The sequence below is a fragment of the Panthera uncia genome (assembly GCF_023721935.1).
Source record: "Panthera uncia isolate 11264 chromosome B3 unlocalized genomic scaffold, Puncia_PCG_1.0 HiC_scaffold_1, whole genome shotgun sequence".
NCBI lineage: Eukaryota > Metazoa > Chordata > Mammalia > Carnivora > Felidae > Panthera > Panthera uncia.
Window position 1 is genome coordinate 95057638 of NW_026057582.1, and position 16386 is coordinate 95074023.

At 35.7% G+C, this 16386-nt stretch overlaps 1 protein-coding gene across 1 annotated transcript in view; it reads left to right on the forward strand.

Annotated features, from left to right (window-relative positions):
- The window catches only part of LOC125910388 (protein unc-13 homolog C), a 339112-nt gene that overhangs the window by 144675 nt on the left and 178051 nt on the right, over nt 1–16386 (forward strand). The window contains exon 12 of the mRNA XM_049614136.1: nt 13114–13199. Coding sequence (XP_049470093.1) covers nt 13114–13199 — 86 coding nt within the window. The remainder of the gene's footprint in view (nt 1–13113; nt 13200–16386) is intronic.

The window sequence follows — 16386 nt, forward strand, 5'->3', positions numbered from 1 at the left end:
CTTCTAGAACGGATAACAGAAAATATGTCAGACCTCAAAGATTGTTTTCTGCATAAAAATGGAGCTTAGCAAGGAGTACATCTTGAGATTTAAAGAGGGACTGTTGTATAAAATATGAAGCTAATAATTTGAATTATAAATAATTTTAGGCAAAATTAATAGACTAATACAAAAAAGTCAAAATTCGCTATGAAGACATTTTCAATGCTTAGGAATTTTTGTTACTGTCATAAAAAAAAGAATGAAAAATATGGTTGAGAAGCTAAGTTCTATTTCTGACTCTGCCATTGATTTGTTTCGTGTTTTAGGACATATTTTTAAATCTCTAATGTTCTTGAGTCTAAAATGAATGTAATCAAAGCTAGCTTAATATCTCTTAGTATAAAAATTTGTTGAATGTCTTCTCTTTATTGGAGAGATCATGAACTTGGGGTAGTAGATTCAGGCTCAAATCCTGACCACCAATCCCTCATTTTTTAAATAAGAATGTGAGAAAAAAAATGTTAATTACATATTTGATAAAATTCCCATTAATTTTATTTCAAAAGAGAAATAATTTAAAAAATTTTAGGATTACAAAAATAATCTTATTTCGCTTCATAGGATGGTGTAAAGCAGAAAATAAAAGTTGTCATCTTTATGCATCATTTTTGTGAAGATAATAAATGAACATAAGAACCCCCTCACCCAAACCTTACCAATTTTCAATAGCTGGGTGTATTTTTTTCAACTAATGTTTTCTGCACATATAAGCATAGGTATTCATTTAATAGTGTTTATTATATGCATATTACATATACAGGCATCAATATATTTTTTACAAAATATGGAATCATATTATGTATACTAATCTGTAATTTGCTTTGTTCACATAACACTACCTGCTAGGCATCTTTTTTGTCTCAATACAAGCAGATCTGTCTTATTCTTTTTGATAGTTACATAATATTCTGTCATTTCATACAACATCAGGATGATGCATCCCATAGAGGGGACTCCTGGGGTTCAGGACAAAAGGGAATGGGAGTAACACAGATGTTGGAATTGCATACGATTTGGAAGCCTGTACAGAGTCATGAGATGACTTTTGAAAAACAGATTAAAACATGTCCTAAGTTTTTTACCATTGTTTAATGTTTTCTAATCTGAATGTTTTCAATAAAATTTTTCACTATTTTAATGAAAATTTCATTATTAGAAAGGTTGGACATCTCTTTTCCTAGGTTTAATAAGCTTTGTGTTTTTCTTTTTAAATTGACCATTCATCCCATTAGCCACTTTTTTCTAATATTCATCTTTTTCCTGTAGATTTGTACCAGTTCCCTTTATATTAATATTATCCGTTTGCTCTTAATACATCTTGCATATATTTGTCTAATGTGTTGTTTTTATTTTAAATGGTTGGTTGGTTTAAGTTTTGCATTGTTGAGGATTTAATACTAATGATTTAATACTAATGATTAATGAAAAACACAAAGTTTTTCAATAGTGAAAATCAAACTTGACATAGATTGGTTCTACACTTGAGAAAATTCTGAGACAGTTTTTAGAATTTTTGTTTTGAAGTTATTTCATTGAAGCTTCCAAATTAAATGAAAATATATTTTAGAAATCACTTTTAGGGTTATTTCATGTGGTAATTATAACCATTAACTGGGGTACACAACTTCTTTCTTCCATTAACTGATATGTTTTCTCTCCATGAATTTCTTATGATGTATGCACATGTTTAGTAGGAAAGTGTGTTGGATATGTGATGACTCTCTCTCCTACAAGCATCAGCTGATACACCGAGAGACAAAGACTGAGAACTTGAGAAACTAGACAAAGAGTAGCAGCTGAAAAACAGAAAGGTGAACACAAGAACAGGAGAATAATTGAAATTCAGGCCCTATGAAGTGGTGGGTTGAGGTGAACATCCAAGTCATACATATGGGGCTAGGAAGGGATACATGCTAGGAGTGAGCGTGAATAAAATACAGATCCAGTTTGAGTGAATTCAGTTCGTGAATGGAGAAAGGTCATCTCTCTCAAAACCTAAAATACAGCTTCCAGAAGAAACATGAATCCTTTCTGAAAAATACTAACATCATCCACAGACTTAAATTGTATAGACATCTTTCACAAGCAATGTCTTTCATTCAATCAAAAATAAGCAGGTATTATAAGAGATTAATATAATAGAATTTAGAGACTCATATATTATAATTTTGATTGGTATATTAAGAAATTAAATAACACAATGAAAAAATTCAGCTCTGACCTTGAAACTACTGGAAGGATCAGAAAGAAATTCTAGACTAAAAACTACAACAATGAAATTAATAATAATTTAGACCTAAGGAAATAATTAGTAAACATGAAGATGGTACAGAAGAAAATAACCACAATGAAGTTCAAGGACACAAAAGATGTAAAATAAAGATGGTTTACAAAAGTTAACTATATGATGGGGTATAAAGTAAATCTCAACAAATTTCAAAAGAATGGAATCTTTCAAAATGTGCTCTTTGACCTTAGTTTAATTAAGGAGAAAACAGCAACAAAAAGATATTAGGAAATCCAAATAGCTGAAGTTAAGAAATCAAGATTAGATAAATAACATATGGTTTCACTTACATGTGGAATCTAAAAAAAACAAAATGAACAAGCAAAAAGCAGAAACAGACCTATAAATACAGACAATAAACTGATGGTTGTCAGAGGGGAGGAGTATGGGGCAATGGGCAAAATTGGTGATAGGGTGTGGGAGGCACAGACTTCCAGTTAGGGAGTGTATAAGTCACAGGGATGAAAGGTAAAGTATAGGAAATATAGTCAGTGATACTGGAATAGGGTTGTCTGGTGAACATTGTGATCCATAGTGACAGTGAGCAGAGCAGAGCATAATGTAGGGAGATACTGAATCATTATGTTGTACACCTGAAGGTAACATAACATTATGTCAACAATACTTCAATAAAAAAAGATATTAGAACATTAATATTGCATATATTCCAAAATAGAAAAAAATCAAAATTAAAAATTTGAAATATTTTGATTGGATTAATATGAATATATAATATAATATTATTAGGATACAGCTAAATGCAGTTCCTGAAAGAAATTTATACCTTAAATACACATTAGATTGGAAAAAATCTCCCAAATTGCTTATTTAAGTATCATTCTTAAGAATTTAAACAAGAAACAATTTATTAAACCTAAAGAAAATGGATGTTAGGAAATAATGAGCAGAAATTGATGAAATAAAAAACACATAGTGATGTAACTACTAACATTAAAATATAAAATATATTTATCACCCCCAAATTTCTTCACACTCCTTTGTAGTCTACCCCTCTTTACACCCAAGTCACTGGCAACCACTCATAAGTTTTCTTTCTCTGTATTTTTGCTTTTTCGATAATGTATTGGAATCGTGGTATGTAGGCCTTTGACTATAGCTTTTTTCATTGAACATAATTCAATTGGTACTCATGTGCATTGTTACATGTATTGGTACTTTATTCCTTTTTATTGCTTAAAAAATTCCATTCTGTGAATCTGTCTCCATTGATTTATCCTTTCATTAGTTGAAAGACATTGATGTTGCAATTTTAGGTGATTAAGAATTAAGCAATATGTACAGCTTTTGTTGCAATTATAGTTGCATTTCTCTTTGATAAATACCTAGAAGGGGACTATTAGTTAAACATATATCTACCTTTATAAGAAATTGCCAAATTGTTTTCCAATCTGATTCTAACATTTTGTCAGCCAAAATGTATCCACATTCTAGCTCCTCTACAACGTTGCTAGCCTTTGGTATTGTTAGCTTTTGTTCTGTTTCTTTTGTTTTCAAGCTGTTCTAGTAGACATATAGTGGTATCACATTATAGTTTTAATTTGAAAGTACCTAAAGGCTAATGTTGAGCACATTGTCATGTGCTTATTTTTCATCTAATTACCTTCCTTGCTGAAGTGTCTTTGAAATTCTTTGCCCATTTTTTTAAATTATTGATATTAGAGAGTAATTTATATATTCTGGGTAAAATTCCTTTATCATATATGTGTCTTGCAAACTGTTTTCTCCTCTATTGTTGCATATCTTTTTATTTTCTCAACAGTACCTTCTAAAAAACAGACTTTAATTTTCATGAAGTCTAATTTATGAGTATGCTTTGAATTTTTTGCCTCACATCTAAGCAACCACTGCCTAATGCAAACTCATAAAGATTTTTTACTCTTTCTTTTAGAAGTTTTATAGTTTAAGGTTTTATATTTAGGTAGGTATATTTATATTTAGGTAGGTGGTCCATTTTGAGGTATTTTTTTTTATATGTTGTGAAGTATGGGTCGAATTCTATTTATTTTTTTGCATATGGATATCCAGTTACCCTAGCAGAACTTGTTGAAGCTACCCTTTCCCTATCTAACTACCATAATATCTTATTGAAAATGAATTAACCTTGTATTTGAAGATGGACTGTCTTAATTACTATATTTCATTGTAAGCTGTGAAGACATGGAGATGTAAATGTTCTGGGTTTTGTAAAATTATTTTTAATATGAAATTTATTGTCAAATCGGTTTCCATACAACACCCAGTGCTCATCCCAACAGGTGCCCTCCTCAATGCCCATCACCGACCTTCCCCTCCCTCCTACCCCCCATCAACCCTCAGTTTATTCTCATTTTTTAAGAGTCTCTTATGGTTTGGCTCCCTCCCTCTCTAACTTTTTTTTACCCCCTTTCCCTCCCCAATGGTCTTCTGTTAAGTTTCTCAGGATCCACATAAGAATGAAAACATATGGTATCTGTCTTTCTCCGTATAACTTATTTCTCTTAGCATAACAATGTCCAGTTCCACCCATGTTGCTACAAAAGGCCATATTTCATTCTTATTGCCACATAGTATTCCATTGTGTATATAAACCACAATTTCTTTATCCATTCATCAGTTGATGGACATTTAGGCTCTTTCCAATTTTGGCTATTGTTAAAAGTGCTGCTGTAAACTTTTAACATGCATCAGCACTTCTGTATCCCTTGGGCAAATTCCTAGAAGTGTTATTGCTGGGTCATAGGGTAGATCTATTTTTAATTTTTTGAGGAACCTCCACACTGTTTTCCAGAGCGGCTGCACCAGTTTGCATTCCCATCAACAGTGCAAGAGGGTTCCTGTTTCTTCATATCCTCTCCAGCATCTATAGTCTCCCAATTTGTTCATTTTAGCCACTCTGACTAGCATGAGGTGGTATCTCAGTGTGGTTTTGATTTGTATTTCCCTGATGAGGAGCGACATTGAGCATCTTGTCATGTGCCTGTTGGCCATCTGAATGTCTTCTTTAGAGAAGTGTCTATTCACGTTTTCTGCCCATTCCTTCACTGGATTCTTTGTTTTTCGGGTGTGGAGTTTGGTGAGCTCTTTATAGATTTTGGATACTAGCCCTTTGTCCGATATGTCATTTGCAAATATCTTTTCCCATTCCGTTGGTTGCCTTTTAGTTTTGTTGATTGTTTCCTTTGCAATGCAGAAGCTTTTTATCTTGAGGAGGTCCCAATAGTTCATTTTTGCTTTTAATTCCCTGACATTTGGGGATGTGTCAAGTAAGAAATTGTTGCAGCTGAATCAGAGAGGTTTTTTTTCTTCTTTCTCCTCTAGGGTTTTGGTGGTTTCCTGTCTCACATTCAGATCCTTTATCCATTTTTGAGTTTATTTTTGTGAATGGTGTAAGAAAGTCGTCTAATTTCATTCTTCTGCATGTTGCTGTCCAGTTCTCCCACCACCATTTGTTAAAGAGTCTCTTTTTTCCATTGGATATTCTTTCCTGGTTTGTCAAAGATTAGTTGGCCATACACCTGTGGGTCCAATTCTGGAGTCTCTATTCTATTCCATTGGTCTATGTGTCTGTTTTTGTGCCAATACCATGCTGTCTTGATTATTACATCTTTGTAGTAGAGGCTAAAATCTGGGATCGTGATGCCTCCCACTTTGGTCTTCTTCTTTGATATTACTTTGGCTATTCGGGATCTTTTGTGGTTCCATACAAATTTTAGGATTGCTGGTTCTAGCTTTGAGAAGAATGCTGGTGCAATTTTGATTGGGATTGCATTGAATGCATAGATTGCTTTGGGTAGTATTGACATTTTAACAATATTTATTCTTCCAATCCATGAGCATGGAATGTTTTTCTATTTCTTTGTATCTTCTTCAATTTCTTTCATAAGCTTCCTATAGTTTTCAGCATACAGCTCTTTTACATCTTTGGTTAGGTTTATTCCTCAGTATTTTATGATTCTTGGTGCAATTGTGAATGGGACCAGTTTCTTTATTTGTCTTTCTGTTGCTTCATTATTAGTCTATAAGAATGCAACTGATTTCTATACATTGATTTTGTATCCTGCAACTTTGCTGAATTCATGTATCAGTTCTAGCAGACTTTTGGTGGAGTCTATCAGGTTTTCCACGTATAATATCATGCCATCTGCAGAAAGTGAAAGCTTGACTTCATCTTTGCCAATTTTGATGCCTTTGATTTCCTTTTGTTGTCTGATTGCTGTTGCTAGAACTTCCAACCCTATATTAAACAACAGCGGTGAGAGTGGACATCCCTGTCATGTTCCTGATCTCAGGGGGAAAGCTCTCAGTTTTTCCCCATTGAGGATGATGTTCGCTGTGGGCTTTTCATAAATGATTTTTATGATGTTTAAGTATGTTCCTTTTATCCCGACTTTCTCGAGGGTTTTTATTAAGAAAGGATGCTGAATTTTGTCAAATGCTTTTTCTGCATCGATTGACAGGATCATATGGTTCTTATCTTTTATTTTATTAATGTGATGTATCACATTGATTGCTTTGCAAATGTTGAACCAGCCCTTTAGCCCAGGAATGAATCCCACTTGATCATGGTGAATAATTCTTTTTATATGCTATTGAATTTAATTTGCTAGTATCTTGTTGACAATTTTTGCAGGCATATTCATCAGAGATATTGGCCTGTAGTTCTGTTTTTTTGTTGGGTCTCTGTCTGGTTTGGGAATCAAAGTAATGCTGGCTTCATAGAATGAGTCTGGAAGTTTTCCTTCCCTTTCTATTTTTTGGAACAGCTTGAGGATAGATATTATGTCTGCTTTAAATGTCTCATAGAATTCCCCAGGGAAGCCGTCTGGTCCTGGACTCTTACTTTTTGGGAGATTTTTGATAACTGATTCAATTTCTTGCTGGTTTTTGGTCTGTTCAAGTTTTCTATTTCTTCCTGTTTGAGTTTTAGAAGTGTGTGGGAGCTTAGGAATTTGTCCATTTCTTTCAAGTTGTCCAGTTTGTTGGCATATAATTTTTCATAGTATTCCCTGATAATTGCTTGTATTTCTGAGGGATTGGTTGTAATAATTCCATTTTCATTCATGATTTTATCTATTTGGGTCATCTCCCTTTTCTTTTTGAGAAGCCTGGCTAGAGGTTTATCAATTTTGTTTATTTTTTTCAAAAAACCAACTCTTGGTTTCATTGATCTGTTCTCCAGTTTTTTTAGATTCTATGTTGTTTTTTTCTGCTCTGATCTTTATTATTTCTCTTCTTCTGTTGGGTTTGGGGTGTCTTTGCTGTTCTGCTTCTATTTCCTTTAGGTGTGCTGTTAGATTTTGTATTTGGATTTCTCTTGTTTCTTTAGATAGGCCTGGATTGTAATGTATTTTCCTCTCAGGACTGCCTTCGCTGCATCCCAAAGTGTTTGGATTGTTGTATTTTCATTTTCATTTGTTTCCATATATTTTTTTAATTTCTTCTCTAATTGTCTGGTTGACCCATTCCTTCTTTAGTAGGGTGTTCTTTAATCTCCATGCTTTTGGAGGTTTTCCAGACTTTTTCCTGTGGTTGATTTCAAGTTTCATAGCATTGTGGTCTGAAAGTGTGCATGGTATGATCTCACTTCTTTTACACTTATGAAGGGCTGTTTTGTGACCCAGTATGTGATCTATCTTGAAGAATGTTCCATGTGCACTCGAGGAGAAAGTATATTCTTTTGCTTCGGGGTGCAGAGTTCTAAATATATCTGTCAAGTCCATCTGATCCAATGTATCATGCAGGGCCCTTGTTTCTTTATTGATCCTTTGTCTAGATGATCTATCTATTGTTGTAAGTGGGGTATTAAAGTCCCCTGCAATTACCACATTCTTATCAATAAGGTTGCTTATGTTTGTGATTAATTGTTTTATATATTTGGGGGCTCCCATATTCGGCACATAGACATTTATAATTGTTAGCTCTTCCTGATGGATAGACCCTGTAATTATTATATAATGCCCTTCTTCATCTCTTGTTACAGCCTTTAATTTAAAGTCTAGTTTGTCTGATATAAGTATGGCTACTCCAGCTTTCTTTTGACTTCCAGTAGCATGATAGATAGTTCTCCATCCCCTCACTTTCAATCTAAAGGTGTCCTCAGGTCTAAAATGAGTCTCTGTAGACAGAAAATAGATGGGTCTTGTTTTTTTTTTATCCATTCTGGTACCCTGTATCTTTTGGTTAGAACATTTAGTCCCTTTACATTCAGTGTTATTATAGAAAGATATGGGTTTAGAGTCATTGTGATGTCTGTAGGTTTCATGCTTGTAGTGATGTCTCTGGTACTTTGTGGTCCTTGCCACATTTCACTCATAGAATCCCCCTTAGGATCTCTTGTAGGGCTGGTTTAGTGGTGACGAATTCCTTCAGTTTTTGTTTGTTTGGGAAACTTGTATCTCTCCTTCTATTCTGAATGAGAGACTTGCTGGGTAAAGGGTTCTTGGCTGCATATTTTTTCTGTTCATCACATTGCAGATTTCCTGCCATTCCCTTTTGGCCTGCCAAGTTTCAGTAGATAGGTCTGCTACCACTTTTATGTGTCTACCTTTGTAAGTTAGGGTTTTTTATCCCTAGCTGCTTTCAGAATTTTCTCTTTATCCCTGTATTTTGCCAGTTTCACTATGACGTGTCATGCAGAAGATTGATTCAAGTTATGTCTGAAGGGAGTTCTCTGTGCCTTTTGGATTTCAATGCCTTTTTTGTTCCCCAGATCAGGGAAGTTCTCAGCTATGATTTGTTCAAGTACACCTTCAGCCCCTTTCTCTCTCTTCTTCTTCTTCTGGAATTCCTATGATATGGATATTGTTCGCTTTGATTGCATCACTTAGTTCTCTAATTCTCCCCTTATACTCCTGGATTTTTTTTTATCTCTCTTTTTCTCAGCTTCCTCTTTTTCCATAATTTTATCTTCTAATTCACCTATTCTCTCCTCTGCCTCTTCAATCTGTGGTGTGTCTGCCTCCGTTTTATTTTGCTCCTCATTTATAGCATTTTTTAGCTCCTCGTGATTATTTCTTAGTCCCTTGATCTCTGTAGCAATAGATTCTCTGATGTCCTGTATGCTTTTTTCAAGCCCAGTGTTTAATTTTATGACTATTATTCTAAATCCTTGTTCTGTTATATTGCTTAAATCATTTTAGATCAATTTGTTAGCTGTTGATATTTCCTGGAGTTTCTTTTGAGGACAGTTCTTCCATTTTATCATTTTGGTAGTCCCTGCATAGCTCCAAACTGCAGGGCACTTTCCCTGTGTTGTCTGGAGTAACTTGTGTTGGTGGGCAGGGCTGCAGTCAGACCTGAAATCTACCCCCAGCCCACCACTGGGTCCACAGTCAGACTGGTGTGTACCTTATCTTCCCCTTTCTCAGAGGCAGGACTCACTGTGGAGTGGGATGGCCCCTGTCTGGGCTACTTGCACACTGCCAGGTTTGTGGTGCTGCTTCTATGGGATCTGGCGTATTAGCCGGGGTGGATGCACAAGGTGCACAGGGGTGGGAGGGGCAGGCTTAGCTGGCTTTGCTGTATGTGGTCCCCTGAGGGAGGGGCCCTACAGCACCCAGAGGGAAGCAGGCCCATCAGAGGGATGGATCCACAGAAGCACAGCGTTGGGCGTTTGTGCGGTGCAAGCAAGTTCGGTGAGGGGAACTGGTTCCCTTTGGAATTTTGGCTAGGGGATGGGAGAGGGAAATGGTGCTTGCCAGTGCCTTTGTTCCCCACTGAGCTGAGCTCTGCCTCCCAGGGCTCAACACCTCTCCCTCCTGGTGTCCTCTCACTCTCCTCGCACTCCGAGAGCAGAGGTGTTGACTTTTAACATTCCCGATGTTAAGCCCCTCTGGCTGTCAGAACTCACGCAGTCCAGCCCCTCTGCTTTTGCCAGCCAGACTTTTGGGGCTCTGCCTTGCCAGGAGGGCTGCCCCTCCACTTCCCCAGTTCCCTCCCACCAGTCCGTGTAGTGCTCACTGCCTCTCAGCCCTTCCTACCCTCTTCCATGGGCCTCTTGTCTATGCTTGGCTCCAGGGAGTCCCTTCAGCTAGTCTTCTGGCAGTTTTCTGGGTTGTTTAGGCAGATGTGGGTGGAATCAAAGCGATCAGCAGGACGAGGTGAGCCCAGCGTCCTCCTATGCCACCATCTTCCTAATCCTATCTCCCAAAGGCTTTTGTCTTGAAATCTATATTATTTTTTGTTCTTCTTAGTCTTTTGCTTTACCAAGTAAATTTTACAGTCACTTTGTCAGTTTCCACACACAAAAAATCCTGCTGGAATTCTGATTGAGATTCATTGAATCTATAAATCAATTTGGAAAAAAATGACATTCTAACAATATCTAGTATATCCATCCTTAAGTATAACATATTTCTCCATTTAGGTTTTATTTGGTGTCTCTCCTCAGTACTTTGTAGTTTTCTTCTTATAAATCTTGTACATATGTTTTTACATTTATACCTAAGTATTTGATAAATTTTTCTGCTATTTTGAATGATACCATTATTTTAATTTCAATTTCCAGTGGTTCATTGCTAGTAGATAGAAATAATTTTGTGTATTGACTTTATATTTTGTGACCCTCTGAAACAAATTAGTAGCTTTTTTCTAGGTTATTTTTAGGATTCTTCACATAGATTATCATGTGTCTGCCCTAGAATTTTATTTCTTTCTTTGCTATATGTCTATTTTCCTCTTGTCTTATTTCTTTTTCTTGCCTTTTTCAATCTTTAGGAACACTAGTATAATGTTTAATAGAAGTAGTGAATGTAAATATCACTGCTTTGATTCTGATATTAGCTTGAGACTATTAACTAAAATGTTAGTTGTAGGTTTCTGCAGATTCTTTTTATAAGGTTGAGTCCCCTCTACTTTCTAATTTTCAGAGCTTTAGTCTATTTATCACGAATGAATGTTGAGCTTTGTCAGATACTTTTTCTGGATCTATTGAGATAATAAGTTTTTCTCTTTAGTCTGTTGATATAATAAATTACATTTATTCATTTTTTAATGTAGAACTGACATTGCATTTTGGACATTAACTTCTCTCAATCATGATGTATTACCCTTTTTATATATTGAAGGATTGAATTTGCCATTTTTTACTGAGAATTTTGCAAGTATTTTTGTGAGAGATATTATTTGTTAGTTTTCTTTTTGTATTACGTCTTTTTTTAGATATCAGAATACTATAAAGTGAATTAATATGTTCTTTGTTCTTGATTCAAAAAATTAATTTCCTCCTTTTATGAGTTTAAAGCATTCTCATTATGTCATATTAATTACAATTTTGTTACTGCATAATTGTTACATAAAAATTAATATGCCACAAATTGTGATGTTAGTAGCTATCCACGAATGAAAACTGTTGAAATAAATTACTCGCCCAAAGTTATTTTTATATCAATAGAGTAAAATTTAATATTGAAAACAAATTTGTATACATTTAGGTTATATATATATTTTTTTATCATAGAAGGTGTTCTGAGTTTACTTGATAAATGTACAGATTCTGCATGTTAGTTTTAAAATATCAATTGACATTATTAGGCAAATTGATAGATGGCAGTCGGTAAGGAATATGTGATGAAACATGCCTACTTTTGGTGGCAAGTGGGGCTAGAATAGTCTTATGTAGTGTCAGTGTTGGTGGTGGTGGTGTTTTTCTTATTTGAGGTCATATTGAGGTCATATTAACTTAGATAACACTTTCTATCCCATTCAGGAGTGTTACTCTGTTTTGATTTAAACTCAAAAATATAAGTGAATGTGAGAGCTATTTTTGTTCCTTAATGTATTTTTTTTGTCTCTTAGTATATATTATTTTTTTTTTAACGTTTATTTATTTTTGAGACAGAGAGAGACAGAGCATGAATGGGGGAGGGGCAGAGAGAGAGGGAGACACAGAATCGGAAACAGGCTCCAGGCTCTGAGCCATCAGCCCAGAGCCTGACGCGGGGCTCGAACTCACGGACCGCGAGATCGTGACCTGAGCTGAAGTCGGACGCTTAACCGACTGAGCCACCCAGGCGCCCCAGTATATATTATTTTTATATGCGTGTATATATTAAATATTCGTGAGAAAAGAAAGTACTTTCAGTCTTAACATATTGGCATGTGGTGTTTTCAGTATAATGAAAAGACTTGGTCATTATCTTCGTTGGGCTTATATTACTAGGAGCTTTATCATAAGATTGAAAACCCATCCAAACAGAATGGGTATTTAGCAGCCATAGTAATCTTAGTCCTAAAGTTTATTTGACCTAAAACACAGAGCTGCTTGGAAATTCTAGAGTCCTGATTAATGGGTTCACAGTGGGCCATTTTACAAGAAGTGAGGAGCCTTTCTGGAGATAATTTATTTTAAGCAAATAGAGAGTGGAAGCACTCAAGCTTGCTTTAAGGAAAATGGCTAACAGATGAATGCAAGGTGTTGTTTTGTTGTTATGCAGTACCAGGTACTCAGAATCATATGCCCTATCTTTAAAATTGAATTATATGAAAATAGAGTGCTTGACCAAACTAAAGGGCTTTTTAGAACAAACACATAGCCTAAGACATCCATCACGAGCCCCAAGCACCACTTTGGTGCTAATGCTACGGAGTCTGTTTTCCCAGCACCAAATAATTGTGTTTATTTCTGTACTCTGGTATGTGGCTTTTTCCCTATGAAAGTTTATAAAGAAAAATCTCATAAATAAAAGTATCTATGAGGTATATAACAATTACTGTGGCATATATGTAAAGCTGTTTTTTAGGCACATTTCTCTTTTCGATGCACTAATATATGTGTTTGGTTTTAGGTTTCCTCAAGAACTGAACATGGGAAAAATAAGTGCTGAAATTATGTGGACCCTTTTTGCTCAGGATATGAAATATGCATTAGAAGGTAATTACAAATATTTATACCTCTTTGAACACATGTTTTAAGTAAATTGTGATGTTAGTTTCTTGATCTTAAATGTAAAGAACTGATGGAATAGAACATTGCAGTGATTAGTTCTAAAACATATTTCTACATTATTGGGAAATATAGATCTCAAAGTCTTTTAAAAGCCCTAAAAGCATACATTTTTAATCAAGTTGTCTACGTTGAAGGATCATAATAAGTATTTCACTTGTAGGACAATGCTCAGATGCAGGAATACCTTATGGCAGTTCATTTACCAAAGCAGACCATATTGAAGGCGTGAGTGAGTAGAATTAGTCCAGCAATTTGTCTAGGTAGACTTGGAAATTGTACCCATGGTTATGAAAATTAGAATCTGACCAGTTTTTAAAAAGACCATGGCAAAGCTCTTTGTCATGAACTCTGCTCTCAGTCAGTCTAAATCTTCTAAGGGAAATAGAGCTCTTTAAAATAGAACTCTAAGTTTAAAAATTCTATCCATATCCTTTGAGCACTCACACTATGGTTAGAGTTAGAGCACTGGAAACCAGTCTAGAGTTCCTGTCCTCTAGGAACTTATAGTCGAGTAGCAAATTTTCTTTGCATTTGTCCAACAGTATATTTTGAACTCCTAGATGCTAAATGTCCATCACTATACTCAGTGTGGAGTATATAGCAGTGAACAAGACAGCCACGGTCCCTGCCCTCAACAAAATTATGGAGGGTAGCCACAAGAAGTATGGGGTGGTCAAGTCTAATGATGATAGAATGTTTAGAGGAAAAGCACCTAAATCAGATTTGGGACATGGGAGCAAGGTAGGCTTTCTAGTGGCACTTAGTCTGAGGAAGTGTTATCTTGACCAAAACCTGAAGTATAAGTAGGAGTTAGTTCTGGGAAGAGATGAGCAAGAAACATCTCTTTCATGTCCCGGCAGAGGACAGAGTGTTAGCAGTTAGAGTGAGTACAAGGTACGCTTACGAAAATCGCACTCAGCAGGCCCTATGAACAAGACATAGCAAGAAGAGAGGCTGGAAAAACTAGCAGGGACCAGCATACAGGACCTGGTGGGATGTGGTGAGGAGTTTAACTCTCTGCGAAGACAAATAAGAGACAATGAAAGGATTTCAGAAGTACATGTCTTGTTCAGATTTGCAACTTAGAAAAAGCATTTTGGCTGTAATATGAAGAACAGATTAATAGGGTAAGACTGGTACAGAGTTCATGCTCATTGTATCATGTTGTTGTTTTTAGTTTTGTTTTTTTAGCATTGCTAAAATGTAAGCATGTTGCTGGGGGACACAGAGGGAACATATAGACATTTTTGTTATTTGAAAAAGAAGGCACGCAGTAGATTTTAATATCCAGTTTTCTGGTAAAGTCCAGCTCTCCCACCCACAAATAGAGAGGTTTTCTGTCTTTAAAATTAAACCAGACTGTTGAGAGGCACAAACTCCTTATTCTTCAATAAGATGTTTCTTCTCCATTGTATTAGTCAGCCTTGTTCTCTCTACTTCTGTGCCTGTCTCCCACCAACTACATCCTTTCCTACCAATCTCCTTCAGTTTTCTCTTTGAAATTCAAGAGTCTCTTAAGTCAAATGGGGAGCACCAGTACACTAGGCCACTAAGGTTCCTCAGCTAGCATGTACTCCCTTCTTTTATCCTTTACACTCTTCCACTCTCCTCCAATGTCTGTCAGGCATCTCAAACTTTGTAAGATCACTAAAGAATTCTTAATGTGTCCTATAAAAACCTGCGTCTTCCCATTGTACCCTGTTGCAATATTGGCATAACCATTCACCGAGTTCCTCAAGTCATGTGTGGGGTTTTTGTGGGTTCTTTTCTTTTCCTCAGCACATTCTAAGTTCATTCCTGTCTTTGGGCTTTTCCACCATCTTGTCTATTGCCTTGACTTCTCTCCCCACCGGTCTTCATAAGCAGCCATGTGTGGCTCACTTTAACATCATTCTCTTGGGATCTAAAGTCACTGCCAAGAATAACCTTATTTTAATTGGCTGTATAGGAACTAATTACTATCTTTTATTTGTGTATTTATTGGTGTTCATTTGATTCCTTCTTAACAGTCTGTCTTCCTTACCACAATGCAATTTTTTTTTTTTTTTTTTTTTTGCCTGAGGTGATGCCTACAAAATAGAAGCTACTCAGTAACTACTTGTTGGGTAATCCCAACTCACTAGATTAGTGAGCAGAGAAGGAGACTTCCACTTGCGACCTCTTTTACCATGTGGTCTTGGGAACATTCCAACAAGTCAACATCTTTGTGTGTTTTTCATGATGTGAAAAGTTCACACTGGATCACAGTGCCCAGCAATGTGCAGGGAGACTCCTGCCCACATTTCTGAAGAATTTGATTATTAGGAACCATTCCCAGATGGCACTACTTGCTAGGACACATTTTGTTTAGGCAGGTTCTCTCTTTGCTTATGTAGTAACATTTGTGTAACTATTGGATATTTTATGTTATATTTACTTTAAAAAACAAGCAGTTGCTTTAGAGAACTAAACATAATGTTTATGTTAAAGAATTTAAAATACCAAAAATTTGGTGTTTGTTTGCAACAACATTGAAAATAGGAATGCTAAAGGAGAGCATCTGTAACTTTGATTAGAGGCTTGGTTAATAATTTTGTGTAGGAACAGTATCCCCAAATGCTGAGATTGTATCATCAAAAATCAGCTCCAAGATCATTCACACATATTTCTAAGAAGGCATGGTAAATATAGTAAGGGAATATGTTGGGTTGCAGTTAATGATTTATGCAACTTCTTCTTCTACCAGATGAGAAGATGTTTGAGTGCAAAGATTTTTTTTTTCAACCTTTGTATGCATTGAACATCAAGAGAAAGTCACTGTGTGTTTGTTTTCTTGAAATGAATTGTAAATGAGATAATCCTATAGAAACAACCTTGGAGACAAGAATAACTACCATGTTCAAAGTAAACATTTGTGGTATTGTTAGTTGGGAGGCAACAAGATACCTGAGACTGGGAAACCCACCTTTAGAAATCTTTATCACTCATGGGCTGGGCAACCCTGGAAATTAGTGCTTCTTCAAACCTTGATTTTCTTTTCAATAAAAAGGGTGATAAGAGTCCCCAGGTTGGTGTGAGTATTGCATAGGTTAAATGTGCTTGGCAAACTTGAAAGCACTGTGCTAACGGGAGG